This window comes from Bombina bombina, chromosome 6 (assembly GCF_027579735.1).
Source record: "Bombina bombina isolate aBomBom1 chromosome 6, aBomBom1.pri, whole genome shotgun sequence".
In the NCBI taxonomy this organism is placed as follows: Eukaryota; Metazoa; Chordata; class Amphibia; order Anura; family Bombinatoridae; genus Bombina; species Bombina bombina.
Window position 1 is genome coordinate 705529901 of NC_069504.1, and position 22838 is coordinate 705552738.

General features: G+C 39.1%; 1 protein-coding gene across 1 annotated transcript in view; it reads right to left on the minus strand.

Moving 5' to 3' along the window:
* EPOR (erythropoietin receptor) overlaps positions 1 to 22838 on the minus strand; it is a 59813-nt gene that overhangs the window by 5195 nt on the left and 31780 nt on the right. The window contains exons 2-7 of the mRNA XM_053717852.1: positions 6929 to 7061; positions 5507 to 5673; positions 3239 to 3378; positions 2236 to 2389; positions 218 to 308; positions 42 to 129 (exon numbers count right to left, since the gene is read on the minus strand). Coding sequence (XP_053573827.1) covers positions 42 to 129; positions 218 to 308; positions 2236 to 2389; positions 3239 to 3378; positions 5507 to 5673; positions 6929 to 7061 — 773 coding nt within the window. The remainder of the gene's footprint in view (positions 1 to 41; positions 130 to 217; positions 309 to 2235; positions 2390 to 3238; positions 3379 to 5506; positions 5674 to 6928; positions 7062 to 22838) is intronic.

A 22838-nucleotide genomic window follows, 5' to 3' on the forward strand; every position in this document is an offset into this window, starting at 1 on the left:
AAAGCTTTTTGGTTAAGATCTGTTATGCAAAAAATATGTACCTTAAAATTTCCTTTATGTGTTGTAAAGAGTCCCTGAAAGAGACTATCTGGTGTGGGCACCTCTGGCCAAAACTTATGTTTTAGTAACCTGTGGGGAGAAAGAGGAGGCACTTAGTATTTCGTTTTTTTACTAAAAAAAAATAAAATTGGAAATGTCATTTTATTGGGTCACTTACTTGCCCCGCCACAACATAACTGCTATCAATATTGCTAGGATTGGGAGCACAACGGCAATGATAATCAGTGGAATGTAGAATGCATCCATATCTATTAAAGAGAGATTTTTGTTAGTATCTTTCGCATATATTATTCCAGGGCCTAGAGGGGCCCCATAAAATAATCTAAAATTAAGATGCTTTCTTGTTTAAAGGGGTAGTTTAGTCAAAAATAAACTTTCATGATTCAGATAGAGCATGCAATTTTAAGAAACTTTCTAATTTATTCCTTTTATACTTTTTTTTTCTCTTTGTTCTCTTGGTATCTTTATTTTAAAAAGCTGCAAAGTAAGCTTAGGAGCTGGCCCATTTTTGGTTTAGCACCTGGGTAGCGCTTGCTGATTTGATGGCTACATTTAAACACCAATCAGCAAGCACTACCCAGGTGCTGAACCAAAAATAGCCTGGCTTCTAAGCTTACATTTCAGCTTTTTAAAATAAAGATACCAAGAGAATGAAGAAAATTTGATAAAAGGAGTAAATTAGAAAGTTGCTTAAAATTGCCTGCTCTATCTGAGTCATGATAGTTTATTCTTGACTATACTATCCCTTAAACTCACATCTAACCCAAGAGCTAGCATTACAAACCTCTCATAAAATTAAGTTAGGTTCAGCATTTAGCCAAATTGTGTTTAGCACAAGTGCCAAATGCTGTAACTAACTCTTCATTTAATGTATTTATCCAAGTGATTGCTTGCTATCCTGTTAGTTCTGTTAAATATTTATGTGTGATCTATCCCTACTAGACTTTGTACCCAGTTTTGTGAGAGTGCCAAGTGAGCACCCAGAGCTGTGAGTTTTGCCAGTGACATGGGATGTGTTACCACTCTAGTTAAAAGGGACAGTAAAGTCATATTTAGACATTGATGATTTAGACAGCATACAATTTGAAACATCTTTCCAATTTACTTCTATTTAATTTGCTTCATTCTCTTGTTATCCTTTGCTGAAAGGTTTATCTAGGAAAGCTCAGGAACAGCAAATAAAGTAGGTTCTAGATTGGTGGCTGCATATTTATACCGATTGCTATTGACTCACCTATGTGTTCAGCTAGAAACCAGTAGTGCATTGCAGCAACTTCAACAAAAGATACCAAGAGAATGAATGACATTTGAAAATCGAAGTAAACTGAAAAGTTGTTTAAAATTGTATGTTCTACCTAAATCATGAAAGAAACATTTTGGGTTTCATGTTCCTTTAAGAATGCAGTCCACTTCCATGTTTTGTATGTCCAGGGATGATATTAAATATCTGTGAGCTTGTTTGCATTTCAGTGTGTTTGTTTGTGAGCAAGCATGTGTGTTAGGGAACCAGTTAAAGGGACAGTCAACACCAGAATTTTTGTTGTTTAAAAAGAAAGATAATCCCTTTTTTACCCATTCCCCAGTTTTGCATAACCAACACAGTTATAATACACGTTTTTACCTCTGTAATTACCTTGTAGCTAAGCTTCTGCTAACTGCCCCCTTATTTCAGTTCTTTTAACAGACTTGCATTTTAGCCAATCAGTGCTCACTCCTAGGTCACTTCACGTGCATGAGCTCAATGTTATCTATATGAAACACATGAACTAATGCCCTCTAGTGGTCAAAATGCATTCAGATTAGAGGCAGTCTTCAAGGTCTAAGAAATTAGCATATGAACCTCCTAGGTTTAGCTTTCAACTAAGAATACCAAGAGAACAAAGCAAAATAAGTGATAAAAGTAAATTGGGAAGTTGTTTAAAATTACATGCCCTATTTAAATCATGAAAGGTTTTTTTGGACTTGACTGTCCCTTTAAGAAAAGGCCTTCACATAGCACCAGGGCCTATCACCATTTAGCCAAGTTATGTAACTGAATTGTCCTGTGTGTTGTGTTGATATTTATATGTGATCTATCTCTATTGGACTTGCACCCAGCCCAGGGCGTAAACCCAATTAATTTCTTACTTAATCACCAATGCTCCCTCTGTATATTATTTGATAGGGGCCTCTCACCATTTGTTGTCTCTCGGGTGATGGGTTTGCTCCAGTCACTCCAGTAGCCTTTATAGACATAGTCTGCTTTGGTTCTTACTCTGAATGTATACTGAGTGAATGGTCTGAGCTTTGTGAGGAGAAATTCCGTCTTCTTTCTGTCCACACGTGCGTACTAGAAATACAATAATGCTCAGTATGCAGCCTATAATAGCTGTACAGTAATAATAATAATACAATTATGCACAGAGTTCATTTATAAATAACATGCTACACTATATAATATATATATATTTACTATTCTAATGCTTCTTTATAACTGTTGTTAACATTTGAAAATTGATTGGGCCATTGAGATGCTTTGATTATTGATTACTATGGGCTTAAAATGAAGTCTATAAACATCAACATTCAAATGTTAAAGAAAGATGAAACTCAAAATGTTCATTTTATGATTCATACAAAGTTTGCCGTTTTAAAAAGTTAACAAATTTACAGATTTTTTATCAAATTTTCTTCGGGCTCTTGGTATCTTTTGTTCAAAAGCAGGGGCATAAACTCAGGGGCGTGCACGTTTCTGGAGCACTTTTTGGCAGCATTTATGCAAGAATGTTATACATTTGCAAGAGCACTAGACGACAGCACAATTTCCTGCCATGTACATCTCCAAATACTACCTAGGTATCTCTTAAAAAAAATATGTCATGGGAACGAAGCAAATTTGATAATATAAACAAATAAGAAACTTTGATAAAATTGTATGCTCTGTTTGAATCGCAAAATACATTTTTGGGGTTTCATTTCCCTTTAATATTTAAATATTAAATATTTTCATATGTTAAAATTAGATTCTTGAAAAATGGACATTCTATGCAAAAAAATGAAATATTCAGCAAACATTCATTTTGAACTAAATAAAAAATATTTATTTGTTATGGAGGTGCCAATACATCGCCCCATACCATTAGCAAGATCACTCCTGTGCTGCATAATGCTGTTGAGTATATGTTCTATATCTGTTTACCTTTTCTATGCCAGATTCTTCTGTAGAGTAGCTGACCTCATGCACGTTTTCAGATTTATCCAGAACATCCCAGCTTAACCGTAGATTCCATGGCCTTTGCGTTTCTTCCACGGTCAGATTTGTGGGGGGGTCATTTAATACTGTTAAAGAAACAGTTTAGTTCCTCTCACTATCTTGTACGTGTTCCCCTCTCTATGCTACAGTGTAAGCTCTGCAGGACTAGATTCCATTCAATCGTACACCCATTCTCTCTCTGTATTGCACCTACTTGTTTTGCAAGAATGTTATACACTTGCAACCACACTAGATGGCAGCAGTGTTTCCTGTCATGTAGTGGTCAAGAAAAATCCACACTACCTACCTAGGTATCCAACAAAGAATACCATGAGAACGAATTTGAAAATAGAAGTAAATTGTAAACTTTTTAAAATTTTATATTCTGTCTGAATCATGAAAGAATTTTTTTCGGTTTCATGTCCCTTAAATTTACATATATGAAAACTATAAATTACTTTCCGTTAAAGGGAAAGTGTACTTGAAAATTTGTATTATTTAAAAAAGATAGATAATCCCTTTATTACCTATTTGCCAGTGTTGCATAACCAACACAGTTATATTAATATACTTTATACTTCTGTAATTACCTTATATCTAAGCATCTTCTGACAGCCCCCTCATCTCAGTTCTTTTGACAGAATTGCATTTTAGCCAATCCATGCAGACTCTTAAATAACCCCACGGGGAGTAAACACAATGTTATCTATATTACACACACGAACTAGCACCGTCTGACTGAAAAAATGACTTATAGAAAGTTCTAACATGAAAAATGTTTAAAATGTGTACCCAGTAAACTTTATTTTTTAATAATCTTACAATAAAAATATAAAATATTTTGTTTACAAAAAAGCAAAAACAAAACTCCCAATGGTTGTAAGAAAAATATAGGATACAAAATATACAAATACATTTTTACTGAGCATATAGATGACAAATATTTAATTAGGACTAAAAGCTCTCAGGTCTGGCAAGATTATGGACCTGATGGTCTTATGCTCTCTAAAGCATCATGGGAAATGTAGTTCCAAAACATCTAGGGTGCCAAGGTTAGCCATCACTGATTAAGTCAATGGTTTCAACCAATCCTGTAATTTATTAGTAATGTATTTTAAAATTATGCTCTGTGTAAAGAAACTGTATAGGTAATTAAAACAAAATGGAGCTAAGATCAAGTGCAAGCTGCTATTTATTGCTATTGCTATTTTTTATGTATAAGAACCACCCACCTCATTTCCATCAACTCAGGTTTATCATGTGCTGCACCTCTGCACTGCACTAGCTCATAATGTTCTGTAGAATTACTTTAACCCTTTAAGGACACAGCTTTCAGTTTGCTCAATTGTTTTATGACGGGAAAATTCCGTCATATGTCCTTAAGAGGTTAAAGTGATGGTAAATGTTCCTCTTTGTATAAACAGATCCGGAATGCTAGCCATATTTTTGGAACTTAATTCCTCTGTTGTAATGAAGATACACTTACTTACTTTTTATTTACTTTATACCTTTTTTTGTGTGTGGGTGGGTGTGCACAGTAACAAAGTATACATTAAAAAAAACATAGGGCCAAATTAGTTTTAGTTTTTTGTAGCTACAGCGCTGATTGGAGAACACTTCAAACCGCTAGCTCAGAAAAAAAAATCCCCCTCCCCCGGTCTGCCCCACCCACTTTAAAAGTTTTTTTTTTGTAAGCTAACAGTTTGAACTGTTCTCCAATTGACGCTCTGCAAAGAAAAAAATGTGTGTGCCGTATGGCTAGAGCACCGATTGGAGAAAAATTTAAACTATTAGCCCACAAAAAAAAAAAAAACTTTTGAAGTGGGTGGCAGGAGCTCTAGGTATTTGAAGCAAGCGCTTCTTCATTACAACTGATTAATAAAACTCCAGCTAAAATATCACTAACATTCCAGATCTGTTTATAAAAAGGGGAAACTGTTTCATCACTTTAAAGTGCTAATTCAAACATGCAAAACCCATCATCAAAGCTGCACTGTATTTCATTTACTGCAAATACCCTATGTTTTGACATGTCTCAAACTCTTCTCACTCATCCATCCATGCAGCCTCTCATATCTGGAACACTTTCTAAACTCCCTTTTATTTCACCTTAAGAGTATATGAACTAATATATGATGATAGCTTTTATTTGTATTGTGCTTGAGAATAATGCTGAGAGTACCTGAATGGCAGATACAAATGTCTGCTTTATACCTATTTCATTCATAAAGAAGGTCTTCTGGTACAATATATCACTGTTGTTGAACACTAGGACATTTATGGGTGTGAAACAGACTCGATCAGAGACTGGAAATTCACAGATGTACCACCAGGTGTCACCAGAGGCCACTTCTGTACGTAACTTACATTCTGTTGGGTTTCTAAAGAGAAAAGAGGCACTATGTTACCAAAGGATAGGTGAATGTGATATTTTTCTTTTCTAAGCATGTCTTTCTACAATATAATGCATGGAATATGCCCTATAGCTATTTTTACTGTCTGTGTCATCCTGCAACAGGACATTGAAACCTTTTTCATGAAATGCGTGAGGAATTCTGGGAGTTATGTTACTTTCGGTTGTTCTGTGGAGCACTCACAAGGGCACAGGCTTCTCTCTTACACTCCTGAAGCACCTTTCTAGAATTTTTAGAGCAGGAAGGATTGTTGATAATTAAAGGGACATTCCAGCCAAAATTGTAATCCATATGGATAAACTTCAGCTTTGAATAGAAGCATTTTTGTAAAAAAAACTATAGCTGTTTCAAAAGGGTATTTCAGTATGCACTGTGCACCAGCATTTTAAACGCAGCACTTGCTAGGAGATCCTAAGCTGTTTGTAATGACTCAGTTTGTCAATTGCTGACGTGATACAAGTCTTTCTGGTAGTCGGAGCAGCTGCAGTATTTACAATGCTGGTGCACTGAGAATATCTAGCAATGCTTCACATGCACGTACAGAGACAAATGTTAACACTAAAACAGAGAGCTTTTATTAGAAACATGTTTGCCAATACCTGTATATTGCAAATATGTTTCTATACAAAGATGTAATTCATCTATGTGCAGTTCAATTCTGACTGTTATGTCCCTTTAAGAAAAAGCCGTTTGTTCAAACTATTCCCCACTTTTGGTTTTAGCTTCTTATGGGACTTTTAAACTAGAAAACAATACTTTTTATGCTTGGGATATGTGACATTTTATACACCTGACCCAGATAAATAAATCTTTGCAATTTGCACTCATTTTATATAAACCAGCACCAATTACATTTTCTCATATTAGGACAGAGGATTCTCAATTTAATTTTTAGATTTAAACTCCCACCTACAAGCAATGTATTTATCTCATAGCTGTGAGGTATAATCAGTTGTACAGTTTCTCTTGTGGGGGGTTTCCAGATCTGTTTTTGTTAAGAATATACTTCATGTCTTTCTTGGGAGCCTTCTTATCTCCTAAAATTCATATAAATATATACTATATCACTGGAAAATGTTTTATCAGTTTCCGTGGTTTTACTATTAATAGGTAAATGTGTGGGTAAAATTAACATTTTTGTTTTATTCTATAAACTACTGACATTTCTCCCAAATTTCAAATACAAATATTGTTGACGTGTTATTTTGCTAGTAATACTCACTCTATTGTGTAGGTAAAGTTGTATGATGCATTTTGTATACTGCTTTCCCAGAAGCAGAAGAGTCCATTCAAGTTCATTGTAAAACACAGCGGATTATCTTCGTTTTCTTCATTGTTCTGGATCAGGTTTGATACTAGAAAAAATATAAACCACATTACCTCATTTGCATATTTAAATATACTGTATGTTTGATTAACTACATCTGTCACTTTTAAATGTATTCTAGTTAAAACCAACAACAGTGTTAGATTACAAGTGGAGCGAACTTGCTAGAGCAGGACCTTGCGCAAGAATAGCGCACAACCCGGTATTACAAGTGGATAGTTAAAGGGACACTCAAGTCAAAATGAAACTTTCATGATTCAGATAGAGCAAGCAATTTTTTTTTTTTTAAATTTTCTTTTTTATCCAGCATGATGAAATTTAAACAAACAGTTTGCGCCATACAAGGCCAGTAATGAAAAACAGAACATAATGTAACATTAACATAGTTTAAATCACAGCTTGACTAGTATAAATAGTTAACAAAAAAGACCTTGGATTTCTATTTTATACTGCTGAGTCATTTTATTTCCTATAATACCCTCTACCCATAAGCAAAGTAACCCAAAAAAAAAAAAAAGGGGAAGGGGGGATTAAGCGTCGTAAATCTATTCTTTCTCATTAACAGACCCTATTGGTAGTTACCATATACCCAGAAGTACCAGCTCTGAGTTCTTGAACGGAAATATTATATAGTCAATCTCCGTGGTTGGGAGTGACTTAATAAATGCTGCCCATTTGTTGAAGAATTATCTAATATCTGATTCATTATCTATATTGGTGTCTTGTTTTTCTAGTATACATTGCTTCTTAAGATAATTTTTAATCTCTGAGATACTTGGAGTCTCTCTTGTTTTCCATTTTTTAAAGATTAAGTGCCTAGCTGCCAGGAGAGATATAATTATTAATTTTTCGCTGGGTTGAAGTTCCTCATGGTTTTTTAAGCAGAATAGAACCTGAATCGGTGATAGTACCAGAGGGGAGATCTTAAGTGATGAGTTCAGCCAGAATTCTAATTTCCACCAAAAATGTCTAATCCTTGGACAATTCCATAGCATATGCACAAGATCTGCAGCTATGAGAGCACATTTGGGGCATTTATTGAAATTTGTGTTTCGAAACTTATGGCCTTTTTCAGGAGTAAAATAGAATTTGTGTAGGAGTTTAAAATGTGCTTCTCTCCAAGTAGCTGAAAGAGTGGCCTGTGATACTTTATGAACAGATGCTTGTATACATTTGGAGTCAATGTTATTCTGTGGTAGCATCAGATTCCATTCAGAAGTGTTTTTTCTCAAGAATAGAGGTTCCCTTACTAGATCCCAGAAGATGATAGCAGGGAGTGATAGACATGCACTCTTTCTTAACCAGAATAAGCCATCTTTCCAGGTTACCCGAGGCCCAGCACCAATTTGCCTCCTTCATTAATTCTAAGGCAAAATGTCTTACCTGCAGGTATGCAAAAAACTCTTTGTTAGTGAGGTTGAAAACGTTCTTAAGTTCCTCAAACGTTTTAACACATTTTTTCTCTTGGTCAATTAAATGCACGATTCTATCCAGCCCTAGGGTATGTCATTTTTTAAATACTGCTGAATTTAGACAAGCTTGAAATTTTGGGTTTCCAGTGAGAGGTAGATATTGGGAGACCCTGCAATTTATTGATAGAAGGTTTCCTATCTTCCACCAAGCCTTTAATGGGTTGAAAAAAGTTTTGAGTCTCTTAATATCAACTGGTAGCCTTTTTGGCTCACAGTGAATTAATGCTCGTAGAAGAAATGGGTCACATATATTTCCTCAAGTGCATTATTCAGGACATAATTATTAGAGAAGATCCAGTTTGCCACTATGCGTGCCAGAAAAATATACGATTATACAATCATATATCAGGCAATGCAAAGCCTCCATAATCCTTTGCAAGAGATAATTTGATCAACGATATCCTAGGTCCTTTGTCCTGCCATATAAATCTTCTAAGCATACTATTAAGTAATTGAATGTCCCTCTCTAAAATTATTTTTGCGGTATTTTGTAAAATATAGAGCAACTTAGGGAACTATCTTGAATAAGGCAATTCATCCAGAAATAGATAACGGTAAGTTTTGCCAACTTCTGAGTTTCTCCCTAATGCTTGTTAAGACTGGAGGTATATTAAGGTTGTATAAATCATCTGGCTTACATGGGATTAGGATCCCTAAATATTTAAGTGAGTCTTTGACCGTTCGAAAAGGGATACTAGAGAGAGAGTTACTATTTTTTCTGAGCCAGAGAAGTTCTGATTTTGCAGTGTTTACCTTGTAGCCAGAAAACGACCCAAATTGATTTATAATCTGAAGGAGTTTAGGTAAGTTGGTTTTAAAGTTTGACAGATAAATGAGTATGTCATGGGCGTAAAGGGCAATTTTCAACTCTTGTTTGCCTATTTTAATACCCATTAATCGGTGATCATAATTTCTAATGGCTCAATACAGAGATTAAAGAGGAGAGAAGAGAGAGGGCATCCCTGACAAGTTCCTCTACCTAGCATAATTTGTGGGAACAGAGTGTTATTTACTATCATTTTTGTATGGGGTTGATTATACAAACTTTTGATAAAATTGAGAAAGCCACCTCTGAAGCCAAATTTAGCTAAAGACAGAAAAAGATGATCGTAGTGTACCAAATCGAATGCTTTCTCTGCATGAATTGAAATGACAGCTAGATCTGGGATGTCCTCCCCTCCGCCTTGCGCAGATGCCGGGATGTCCTCCCCTCCCCCTTGCGCAGATGCCGTGATGTTGCCAAAGTACTCTGTCACAACCAGAGCCTCTCTTATTTTCGCTGAGGAGTTTCGCAGATTTAGAAACCCTGCTTGATCTTTGTGAATAATATTGACAAGTATTACCTGAAGTCTCTGGGCAAGGATTGAAGTAAATATCTTATAGTCTGAGTTTAAGAGGGCTATAGGTCTATATGACTCTTTCTGAGTGGGGTCTTTCCCACCCTTAGGAATTAGAATTGTATGTGAGGCGTAAAAGGAGGTAACTACAGGTTCTCCATTAATGTACATGTGATTATAGAGTTTGCAGAGATGTAATGTGATCTCTGAAGATAAGATTTTATAAAGCTCATTGGGTAACCCATCGGGCCCAGGTGCTTTGTTCAGAGCGAGGTCAGAGATAACTGTCTTTATTTCCTCTTCAGTAATCGGGGCATTAAGAATCTCTACTGATTCAGCTGTTATTGAAGGTAGGTGATTTTACTCCAGAAATCTTCAGACTGACCTATGTCTGAGTTTCTGGGGGCATAAATTTCTTGATAATATTTTACAAAATCATCAGATATTTCTTCAGATTTAAAGAGAGACTTCCCCTTGAAATGGAGTTTCTCAATTAAGGGTGGCTTTTTATCTCTTTTTACCAATTTAGCCAGTAATTTCCCAGACTTGTTTCCATACCTGTATAATTTGGTTTGGAGTTTTAAATCTTTTTGAGTTTCTTGGTAGATTGCAAATGAGTCTCTATCGCTCTTAGCTCTAATGTACTTTGCCCAATTAACTGGATTTTTTTCGAGCAGAAATCCATTGTAAGAATTAGTTACTGATTTAATTATTTCTTTCTCTCTCAGTTTAAGTTTCCTAATTACAATGAAGTTCTATGCAATGATTTCACCTCTTAATACTGCTTTTGCAGCTTCCCAGAATAGTACAGGACAATCTATATGTTCATAATTAAAATGGGTGTAATCATTAAATTTGTTTTTAAGCCAGATCTTGAATTTTGAATCAGATGCGAGTAAGGAGGGAAAATAGAATCGTAAGGGTTTAGATTTGGGGTGATTCATCTGAAACTCTAGAGAGATAGGTCCGTGATCTGATAAGAAAATAGGCATTACTCCTGCTTTTACCTTCATTGTACATAATCTTTCATCAATTAAAAAGAGATCGATTCTTGATAGTGTTTTGTGGGCCTTAGATAAACAGGTTAAATAACAAGAAATATATGAAGGAGCGCTTAAGCTAAAGGTGTATTCAAAGAACAAAGAGAAGCATAGAAGTTAAAGAACATTTGGGTAACAGTGATCATAACATGGTCACATTTGAAATCTATTTTCAAATGCAGTGTTTTAAAGGCTTAACTAAGACTTTTAATTTCAAGAAAGCAAAATTCAACGATTTAAGGAAATCATTAAATAATATAAATTGGGACAATGTATTTTCTAATAAAAATACAGAGAATAAATGGATAATATTTAAAAATGTGTTAAATAAATATACATATCAACACATACCATATGGTTATAAAAATAAAAAAACAAAGCCGTTATGGCTAAATAAAAATGTGTTAAGAGAAATTAGGAAAAAACGTAGGGCATTTAAATTATTAAAAGAAAATAGTACAGACTCGGCATACAATATTTAGAAGGAATGTAACAAAGCATGCAAAAAAGCAATCAAATTAGCCAAAATTGAAAATGAAAAATTAATTGCCAAGGATTCTAAGTCTAACCCTAAAAGGTTCTTTAAGTACATAAATAGCAAAAAATCTAAGAAGGATAATATAGGTACATTAAAATGCGTGGAGGGTAGCATGATAAATAATGACAGGGAGAGGGCTGAGGTACTAAACCAGTTTTTTTCTTCAGTATACACAAGAGAGGAACCATTGAATGATACTTTGGAACAGAATAGAACATGCCAGTCCATACCACTAACTGGGTTTTGTTTAGAGGATATCAGGAAAAAAACTGGAAAATATTAAGGTAAATAAAACTCCAGGCCCAGATGGAATATACCCAAGGGTGTTAAGGGAACTTAGCACTGTTATAGACAAACCTTTACTCTTAATTTTTCAAGACTCATTATTCTCAGGCATGGTACCCCAGGATTGGCGTAAAGCTGATGTGGTGCCACTCTTCAAAAAGGGAAGCAGGGACGATCCAGGAAGCTATAGACCAGTTAGTCTGACATCAATAGTGGGGAAGATATTTGAAGGGATTATAAGGGATTATATTGATGAGTATATTCGTGTAAACAAGAATATGAGTTCTAATCAACATGGCTTTAGGAGAAATAGATCATGTCAAACTAATCTAATTAGATTCTACGAGGAAGTAAGTAAAAATATAGATAAAGGGGAATCAGTTGATGGGATATACTTAGATTTTGCAAAGGCATTTGATACAGTGCCACATGAGAGATTAATGCACAAAATTAAGGGACTGGGAATAGCTGAAAATGTTAGCTCATGGATAAATAACTGGATAAAAGATAGGGAGCAACGAGTAGTAGTAAATGGATCATACTCAGATTGGACAAAGGTAATCAGTGGCGTCCCCCAGGGATCAGTACTGGGCCCTGTTCTTTTTAATATTTTTATAAATGACTTGGAGCAAGGATTAAATAGCAAAATCTCTATTTTTGCAGATGATACTAAGTTAAGTAAGGTCATAAGGTCAGAGCAGGACGAACTCTCTTTACAAAGGGATTTGCTAAAATTAGAACTATGGGCAAGTGAATGGAAAATGAGATTTAATACGGAAAAATGCAAGGTTCTACATTTTGGAAGTAAAAATAAGCAGGCTACATATTTTTTAAATGAGACAAGACTTAGCCAAACACAGGAGGAAAGGGATTTGGGAGTAGTAATAGATAACAAGCTAAAGATGGGTGCACAATGCAGGGCAGCGGCTTCAAAGGCTAATAAGATACTAGCATGTATTAAAAGAGGCATTGATTCAAGGGAAGAAAGCATAATTCTGTCATTATATAAAGCCCTGGTAAGACCTCACCTTGAGTTTGGAGTGCAGTTCTGGGGACCAATTGCTTATAAAGATATTGCAGAACTAGAAAAAGTTCAGAGAAGGGCCACAAAGCTAATAAGGGGATTGGAGAAATTAACCTATGAGGAGAGGCTAGCCAAACTGGGTCTGTTTTCTTTAGAAAAAAGGCGCTTGAGAGGTGACATGATTACTTTATATAAATATATTCAAGGCCCATATACAGAGATGGCAGAAGCTCTGTTTATTCCAAGAAAATTGTTTCTGACAAGAGGTCATAATTTAAGGTTGGAGGAAAGGAGATTTAATCTCCTGCAACGGAAACGTTTTTTCACTGTAAGAGCAATAAAATTGTGGAACTCATTACCAAAGGAGGTAGTGAATGCCAATACCATAGATACATTTAAAAATAGTCTGGATAAATTTCTGTATATAAACAAAATTCATGGATATGATTGCTAGTATTAAATGGGTCACATTTTAATGGGGTTATTTAAGCTTAACTGGAGCTTTTTGTAAGTATTTGAGATATTTATAGGTTGAACTTGATGGACTTCAGTCTTTTTTTAACCTTATCTACTATGTTACTATGTTACTATGTTACATATACAAAGGATAAGATGAAAGAAATGGCTATGCCAATTTCTAAGTAAAATACCGAATTAATTTGGCTATGAGTGCTAATCACTAATAATAAACCAGTTACTATAAGATTGGACGTCTCCGATACACATAAAATACATGATAAAAATAAAAAATGAAGTTGCCACCACAGGGAGAAAAAAAAAAAATCTCTTAAAAAAGTGTGCAACACCAGAAGGTATGTAAATCGTATAGTCCCCAATATTAAGTCATTGGCTGCAAAAGTTCAGCATACTAGGGTAACCGGGTATCTGTTACCTTATAAATCCGGACACCGTTCCAATTCGACTCTCAGGGCTCCACACCTCTGTAGAGGCGCACACGTGACTACTGACGTCACAAGAAGTAGGCACTGTCCTGGCGTTGCGATCCTATTGGTAGAGATGTCGCGAATTGTTCGCTGGCGCATAGTTCCCGGCGAACATAGCATGTTCGTGTTCGCCGCGACGGGCAAACATATGCGATGTTCGATCCGCCCCCTATTCATCATCATTGAGTAATGCTTTGACCCTGTACCTCACAGTCAAAAGGCACATTCCAGCCAATCAGCAGCAGACCCTCCCACCCTCCCTTCCTCCCAGACCCTCCTACCTCCTGGACAGCATCCATTTTAGATTCATTCGGAAGCTGCATTCTTAGGGAGAGGAGGGACAGTGTAGCTGCTGCTGATTAATAGGGAAATTGATAGCTAGGCTAGTGTATTCAGTGTCCACTACAGTCCTGAAGGACTCATCTGATCTCTGCTGTAAGGACAGCACCCCAAAAAGCCCTTTTGAGGGCTGTTTTTTGTTTTTTTCCCCTGTGTAATCTAATTGCAGTTGCCTGCCTGCCAGCGTGTGTGCCAGGCTCACAGCGTATACTGTGCCAACTTGCCCAGTGCCACCACTCATATCTGGTGTAACAGTAGTGTAAATTTAAAAAAAAAAAACTTTTTTCACTGTGAAACATCAGTCTGCTTGTGTAATCTAATTGCAGTTGCCTGCCTGCCAGCGTGTGTGTCAGGCTCGCAGCGTATACTGTGCCCACTTGCCCAGTGCCACCACTCATATCTTGTTTAATAGTAGTGTACATTTAAAAAAAAAAAAAAAACTTTTTTGACTGTGAAACATCAGTCTGCTTTTTTGTGTCAGGCTCACAGCGTATACTGTGCCCACTTGCCCAGTGGCACCACTCATATCTTGTTTAATAGTAGTGTAAGTGTACATTTAAAAAACAAAAAACTTTTTGGACTGTGAAACATCAGTCTGCTTTTTTGTGTCAGGCTCACAGAGTATACTGTGCCCACTTGCCCAGTGCCACCACTCATATCTTGTTTAATAGTAGTGTAAGTGTACATTTAAAAAACAAAAAACTTTTTTGACTGTAAAACATCAGTCTGCTTTTTTGTGTCAGGCTCACAGCGTATACTGTGCCCACTTGCCCAGTGCCACCACTCATATCTGGTGTAACAGTAGTGTAAATTTAAAAAAAAAAACTTTTTTGACTGTGAAACATCAGTCTGCTTGTGTAATCTAATTGCAGTTGCCTGCCTGCCAGCGTGTGTGCCAGGCTCACAGCGTATACTGTGCCCACTTGCCCAGTGCCACCACTCATATCTTGTTTAATAGTAGTGTAAGTGTACATTTAAAAAATAATGACAGGCAGAGGCAGGCCACCCCGCAGGTGCCGTTGTGGTTGTGGTGCTTTGATTCCCTTTGGCCCTAGAATAATGCCCAGTGTTCAGAGGCCACGTACCATGAACTCGAAAAGTTCTGAGGACATAGTTGACTTTTTAACACAGGACACCCAATCTTCTATAGCTTCCGCTCCGAACCTTGACGCACCATCCTCCTCCAGCTTATCTTCGGGCACCTCTCAAGTTACCACTCGCCCGCCTGCCGCCACCACCGACACTAGCACCACAGCCGCTTCACTTGATCTGTCAGAGGAGTTATTTACACATCAGTTGGAAGAAATGAGTGATGCGCAACCATCATTGACAGAGGATGTAGATAACAGTGATATGTCTCAGTCAGGCAGAATTACAGACATGGACGTACGGTGTGATGATGATGATGATGTTGTACCTGCTGCTGCTTCCTTTGTTGATTTGTCAGATACAAGTGAAGCGGTTGATGATGATGATGCATCCGTGGATGTCACGTGGGTGCCCGCTAGAAGAGAAGAAGAACAGGGGAAAAGTTCAGATGGGAGACAGAGAGGAGGAGGAGGAGGAGATGAGTTGGAAACAGGGGGAGGTCGTCGCAAGGAGCTAGTGGCACAGTCAGACAGCATGCATCGGCACCCGGGGTCAGCCAGACAGCACGCCAATCAACGCATGCTGTTGCCACCACCAGAATGCCGTCATCGCAGAGCTCAGCGGTGTGGCATTTTTGTGTGTGTCTGCCTCTGACAACGGCGATGCCATTTGCAACCTGTGCCAAAAGAAACTGAGTCGTGGGAAGTCCAACACCCACCTAGGTACAACTGCTTTGCGAAGGCACATGATCGCACATCACAAACGCCTATGGGATCAACTCATGAGTACAAGCAGCACACAAACTCAAAGCCGCCAACCTCCTCCTGGTCCAGCATCTTCAGCCATGTCAACCACTGCTGTTCTCCTTGCCCCCTCTCAACCATCCGCCACTCTGTCTCTCGCCTTGAGCAGTTCCTGCTCATCACCAGCCCACAGTCAGGTGTCAAGGACATGTTTGAGCGTAAGAAGCCGATGTCACAAAGTCACCCCCTTACCCGGCGTCTGACAGCTGGCTTGTCTGAACTCTTAGCCCGCCAGCTTTTACCATACAAGCTGGTGGAGTCTGAGGCGTTCAAAAAATTTGTAGCTATTGGGACACCGCAGTGGAAGGTACCCGGACGAAATTTCTTTGCACAAAAGGCAATCCCCAACCTGTACTTGATTGTGCAAAAGGAAGTAATGGCATGTCTGGCACACAGTGTTGGGGCAAGGGTCCATCTGACCACTGATAGCTGGTCTGCAAAGCATGGTCAGGGCAGGTATATCACCTACACTGCGCATTGGGTAAACCTGCTGACGGCTGCCAAGCATGGAATGTGTGGCTCTGCAGAGGAGTTGGTGACACCGCCACAACTTGCAGGCAGGCCTGCTGCCACCTCCTCTACTCCTCCTACTCCATCCTCTTCCATAACCTCCTCGGCTGAGTCCTCTTCAGCTGCTGCATCTTGCTCCACATCAACAGCACCCCCCAGCTCCCCAGGTACTATTCCACATCCCGGATACGGCAGTGTCACGCCGTCTTGGGGTTGACTTGCCTGAAAGCAGAGAGTCACACCGGACCAGCACTCCTGTCCGCCCTGAACGCACAGGTGGATAAGTGGCTGACTCTGCACCAACTGGAGATCGGCAAAGTGGTTAGTGACAACGGAAGCAATTTGTTGGCGGCATTGAATTTGGGCAAGTTGACACATGTGCCGTGCATGGCACATGTGTGTAATCTGATCGTACAACGCTTTGTGCATAAGTACCCAGGTTTACAGGACGTCCTGAAGCAGGCCAGGAAGGTGTGTGGCCATTTCAGGCGTTCCTACACGGCCATGGGCACTTTTCAGATATCCAGTGGCGAAACAACATGCCAGTGAGGCGCTTGATTTGCAACAGCCCGACACGTTGGAATTCAACACTCCTAATGTTTGACCGCCTGCTCCAACAAGAAAAAGCCGTTAACGACTATTTGTATGACCGGGGTGCTAGGACAGCCTCTGCGGAGCTGGGAATTTATTTGCCACGTTACTAGACGCTCATGCGCAATGCCTGTAGGCTCATGCGTCCTTTTGAGGAGGTGACAAACCTAGTCAGTCGCACAGAAGGCACCATCAGCGACATCATACCATTTGTTTTCTTCCTGGAGCGTGCCCTGCGAAGAGTGCTGGATCAGGCCCTAGATGAGCGTGAAGAGGAAGAGTTGTGGTCACCACCAGAAACAGCCTTATCAGCATCGCTTGCTGGACCAGCGGCAACGCTGGAAGAGGATTGTGAGGAAGAGGAGTCAGAGGAGGAATGTGGCTTTGAGGAGGAGGAGGAAGACCAACCACAACAGGCATCCCAGGGTGCTCGTTGTCACCTATCTGGTACCCGTGGTGTTGTACTTGGCTGGGGGAAGAAGATACCTTCAGTGAGATCATTGAGGACGAGGAACGGGACATGAGTAGCTCGGCATCCAACCTTGTGCAAATGGGGTCTTTCATGCTGTCGTGCCTGTTGAGGGACCCTTGTATAAAAAAGCTGAAGGAGAACGACCTGTACTGGGTGTCCATGCTACTAGACCCCCGGTATAAGCATAAAGTGACTGAAATGTTACCGAATTACCGCAAGTTGGAAAGGATGCAGCAGTTACAAAAGAAATTAAAAAGTATGCTTTACACAGCGTATAAGGGTGATGTCACAGCACAACGGAAATCTAACATGGGAAGAGATGAAAGTAATACTCCTCCTCCCACAACCACGCCGGCAAGGACAGGATGCTTTACAGACGTGTTGTTGATGGAGGGCATGCAGAGCTTTTTAAGTCCTATGCATCGCCACAGCCCTTCGGGGTCCACCCTCAGAGAACTACTCGACCGACAGGTAGCAGACTACCTCGCCTTAACTGCAGATCTCGACACTCTGAGGAGCGATTAACCCCTTGACTACTGGGTGTGCAGGCTTGACCTGTGGCCTGAGCTATCCCAATTTGCGATAGAACTTCTGGCCTGCCCCGCTTCAAGTGTCCTGTCAGAAAGGACCTTCAGTGCAGCAGGTATTGTCACTGAGAAGAGAAGTCGCCTAGGTCAAAAAAGTCTAGATTGCCTCACCTTTATTAAGATGAATGAGGGATGGATCCCAAAGGGACTGACATTGGGCGATACATTTGAGTAAAAAAAGGTCTGATGAGATGAGCTGCCTTGGGCTAAAAATGGTCCACACGCTGGTTTATTTTATCTCTGAATGCCGGATGACTTGCGTGACTTATCCGCCACCAACTAGGGTTCAAGCCGCAATGTTTTAGGGCACTTTCTGCCTGGGAAACAAACATCAATTTCTCTGTCCGCGCTACAGCTGCGGCTGCAAAAATACCAAATTTTTCAGGCATGTGTACATGCCTAATTTTTGTGGCCTCTGGTGCAGCACTTTGGCTTCAAAAACCAAACCAATAAAAAAGGCACATAACAGGGATTAAACTGATAGGAATAGTACTACTTAATACACCACTCCTATCTGGTGGCACATTAGATTGCACGCGCAGTGCCCCAAATTTGAAGTAGGAGGACCGACCAAGCATCTTTTTCCATCTCCCGGTTCCTAAAATCCATGCCATATACATGTCCCCTGATAGGGGACGTAACAGGGATTAAACTGATAAGAATAGTACTACTTAACACACCACTCATATCTGGTGGCACAGTAGATTGCACGTGCAGTGCCCCAAATTTGAAGTAGGAGGACCAACCAAGCATCTTTTTCCATCTCCCGGTTCCAAAAATCCATGCCATATACACGTCCCCTGATAGGGGACGTAACAGGGATTAAACTGATAAGAATAGTACTACTTAACACACCACTCATATCTGGTGGCACAGTAGATTGCACGCGCAGTGCCCCAAATTTGAAGTAGGAGGACCGAACAAGCATCTTTTTCCATCTCCCGGTTCCTAAAATCCATTCCATATACACGTCCCCTGATAGGGGACGTAACAGGGATTAAACTGATAAGAATAGTACTACTTAACACACCACTCATATCTGGTGGCACAGTAGATTGCAAGCACAGTGCCCCAAATTTGAAGTAAGAGGATCGACCAAGCATCTTTTTCCATCTCCCGGTTCCTAAAATCCATGCCATATACATGTCCCCTGATAGGGGACGTAACAGGGATTAAATTGATAAGAATAGTACTACTTAACACACCACTCATATCTGGTGGCACAGTAGATTGCACGTGCAGTGCCCCAAATTTGAAAGTAGGAGGACCGACCAAGCATCTTTTTCCATCTCCCGGTTCCTAAAATCCATGCCATATACACGTCCCCTGATAGGGGACGTAACAGGGATTAAACTGATAAGAATAGTACTACTTAACACACCACTCATATCTGGTGGCACAGTAGATTGCACGCGCAGTGCCCCAAATTTGAAGTAGGAGGACCGAACAAGCATCTTTTTCCATCTCCCGGTTCCTAAAATCCATGCCATATACACGTCCCCTGATAGGGGACGTAAGAGGGATTGAACTGATAAGAATAGTACTACTTAACACACCACTCATATCTGGTGGCACAGTAGATTGCACGCGCAGTGCCCCAAATTTGAAGTAGGAGGACCGACCAAGCATCTTTTTCCATCTCCCGGTTCCTAAAATCCATGCCATATACACATCCCCTGATAGGGGACGTAACAGGGATTAAACTTATAGGAATAGTACTACTTAACACAGAGAGAGGCAATGCAGAGAGAGGAGTCTGAAGAAGAGGAGTCAGAGGAGGAAGGTGGCTTTGAGGAGGTGGAAGACCAAACACAGCAGGCGTCCCAGGGGGCTTGTTGTCACCTTTCGGGGACCCTTGGTGTTGTACGTGGCTGGGTGGAGGAAGAGACCTTCAATGACACCAGTGAGGACAAGGAACGGGACATGGCTAGCTTGGTATCCAACCTTGTGCAAATGGGGAGTTTGCGGTTGTGCAAATGGACTGTTTGTGATTGTTTGTGGTGCGTTAAACAGGGAGTTTGGTCTGTCACTGTGAAGCGGGCGTAACCCTTACACTACCTGATCGATACAACATCATACCTGATGTTTTAAAGCACGTTATTCCAAACAATTTAGGAATGTTAGGTGATTTATGCCCTTTATGGCTTAAAACCAGACTCTGCATCAACTATGTAATTTTCCATGGGAGTTTTGCCATGGATCCCCCTCCAGCATGCCACAGTCCAGGTGTTAGTCCCCTTGAAACAACTTGTCCATCACTATTGTGGCCAGAAAGAGTCCCTGTGGGTTTTAAAGTTCGCCTGCCTATTGAAGTCAATGGCGGTTCGCCCGGTTCGCCCTTTCGCGAACAGTTGTGGAAGTTCGTGTTCGACGTTCGCGAACCAAAATGTTTAGGTTTGCGACATCACTACCTATTAGTCAGGACCGATTTTTATTTTTTTCCCTGTGGTGGCAACTTCATTTTTTATTATTTTTTATTTTTATTATATATTTTATGTGTATCGGAGACGTCCGATCTTATAGTAACTGGTTTATTATTAGTGATTATCACTCATCGCCAAATTAATTCGGTATTTTACTTATGGTTTTAAATAAATTGTCATACCCTTTTCTTTCATCTTATCCTTTGTATATGCTTCTCTTTGTTCTTTGAATACACCTTTAGCTTAAGCGCTCCTTCATATATTTCTTGTTATTGCTTGTTTTTTCCTATTGTGAGGGACACATAGGTTTTGAGGAGTTTGGTGGTTTCTCAATGCACACTACTTTACGCATGTGTTTAATAAACAGGGTAAATTCCTTATATCAGGGTTCTGGATTCTCCATATATCCCTGATATCTAAATTCTGCATGATTTTAGTAAGCAATTTAGTTTCTAAGTTATCTTTTTTGTGTTTTAATTGTTTAGTGTTCTGCCTTAGTCTGTCCAGGGTGCAATGTGGGGCCATATTGAAATCTCCTCCAAGGATCAAATAGCCTTCAGAATAGGAGAGAATTTTAGATTGTAACAAGTTCCAAAATTCTGGGTCAAGAACATTAGGTGCGTAGATGTTACATAGCGTGAAAACCAGCTTGTCAATTTTAATTTTTAACATCACAAATCTCCCCTCTGGATCTACCCTGGTATGAACGACTTCCGTGTTAATCTTCTTAAGTTTAAGTATAACCACCCCTCTCTTCCTCCCGGAAAGGTGAGGCAAAAACTTATTTTACCCAAGATGTTTTAAGCTTCATAGCTTCCTCTAGGGTTAGGTGCGTTTCCTGGAGGAACACTGTCTGTATTAGTCTTTCTCAGGTGGGTAAGAATTGATTTCCTTTTAATAGGGGTAGTAATGCCTCCTACAATCCAGGAAACTATTTTAAAATTAGTCGCTAGATTTGTCATTCATATAGGACAAGAGGGAGAAGGAAGGAGAGAAAAAAGGAGGGGTGGAGAAGAATTTTATCTTTATGTAAACCTGCATTCTATTATTAAGAAAAAAATATACGTTGGTGTACTAAACTTGCTCAATGTTGTAGAGCAAGCAATTTTAAACAACTTTCCAATTTACTTAAAAAAAAATTACTTCCTTTAAAGGGACAGTCAAGTCCAAAAAAAACTTTCATTATTCAAAAACTTTCTAATTTACTTTTATCACCAATTTTGCTTTGTTCTCTTGGTTTTCTTAGTTTAAAGCTAAACCTAGGAGGTTCATATACTAATTTCTTAGACCTTGAAGGCCGCCTCTAATCTAAATGCAATTTGATAGTTTTTCACCACTAGAGGGCATTAGTTCACGTGTTTCATATAGATAACATTGAGCTCATGCACGTGAATATACCATGGAGACAGCTCTGACTGGCTAAAATGCAAGTCTGTCAAAAGAACTGAAATAAGGGGGCAGTCTGCTGAGGCTTAGATACAAGGTAATTACAGAGGTAAAATGTGTATAATAATAACTGTGCTGGTTATGCAAATCTGGGGAATTGGTAATTAAGGGATTATCTATCTTTTAAAACGACAAAAATTCTGGTATTGACTGTCCTTTTAAGAAAATGTGCACCGTCTTTTTATATTTACACTTTTTGAGTCACCAGCTCCTTCTGAGCATGTGCAAGGATTCACAGAATATACGTATATGCATTTGTGATTGGCTGATGGCTGTCATATGATACAGGAGGAGTGGAAAAAGACATAACTGTGAAATTTGTCAGAAAAAATCTACTACTCACTTGAATGCAATTGCATTATCTTGTTATTCATTTGTTAATCACGCAAATCTACTGTATTTACTGATCCTTTGAAGTGAATGTAAAGTTTGATAAATGTGGGGCCGGTTTTTAAAAATCCTATTAAAAACAGGGGCACTTTCATTCATCAAACTTTACAATTTACTTGTTTATTCTTAAAAGCTGCTCCAGCGCTACCCCTGCATTTCGCAAGCCTCTTCATATGTCAGCAATGACGAATCTGGCTTTCTCCAATCACAGTCCCCCCCCCCCCCCGAGCAAACATTGTCTGAGGCCAAGCCATGATTGGAGGAAGACAGATTTGTCATTTTTGACATATGAAGAGACTTGCGACGGGCAGGGGAAGCGTTGGAGTGGCTTTCAAGAATAAAAGGTTAGTATTTTAACTAAACAAGTGAAATGTAAAGTTTGATGAATGAAAGTGCCCCTGTTTTTAATAGGATTTAAAAAACCGGGCACACATTCATCAAACTTTACATTCACTTTAAAGAAAAATAAAATCAGATTTGGATACAATGTTAAAGGGACAGTCAAGTCCCAAAAA